The sequence below is a fragment of the Buceros rhinoceros genome, unplaced genomic scaffold (genome assembly GCF_000710305.1).
Source record: "Buceros rhinoceros silvestris isolate BGI_N320 unplaced genomic scaffold, ASM71030v1 scaffold38244, whole genome shotgun sequence".
Taxonomy (NCBI): Eukaryota; Metazoa; Chordata; class Aves; order Bucerotiformes; family Bucerotidae; genus Buceros; species Buceros rhinoceros.
Window position 1 is genome coordinate 10,033 of NW_010408280.1, and position 200 is coordinate 10,232.

Consider the following 200-nt stretch of genomic DNA (forward strand, 5'->3'; position numbering starts at 1 on the left):
CCCGCCGGCCCTTGCCGGTAGTCGGAAGACTGGAAGATGCCCGAGATGCCGCCAATCCTCACGCCGCGGAACCGCACCACGCCCGCGTAGCCTATGAGAGACGGGAGCGCGGCTCGTCACGGCGGGGTCGGGGCAGAGGAGGGAGCGGGAGGGGAAAAGGCCGCCAGCAGCCGGCGGGGACCTTACCGAGGTAGTAGATG

At 70.0% G+C, this 200-nt stretch overlaps 1 protein-coding gene across 1 annotated transcript in view; it reads right to left on the minus strand.

Annotated features, from left to right (window-relative positions):
* The window catches only part of DBR1 (debranching RNA lariats 1), a gene marked incomplete at its 5' end in the record, with an annotated part of 6,886 nt that extends 6,795 nt beyond the window's left edge, over positions 1–91 (minus strand). The window contains 1 exon segment of the mRNA XM_010134811.1: positions 13–91. Within this exon segment, the coding sequence (XP_010133113.1) occupies positions 13–91 (79 nt within the window).
* Positions 92–200: the final 109 nt, after the last annotated feature.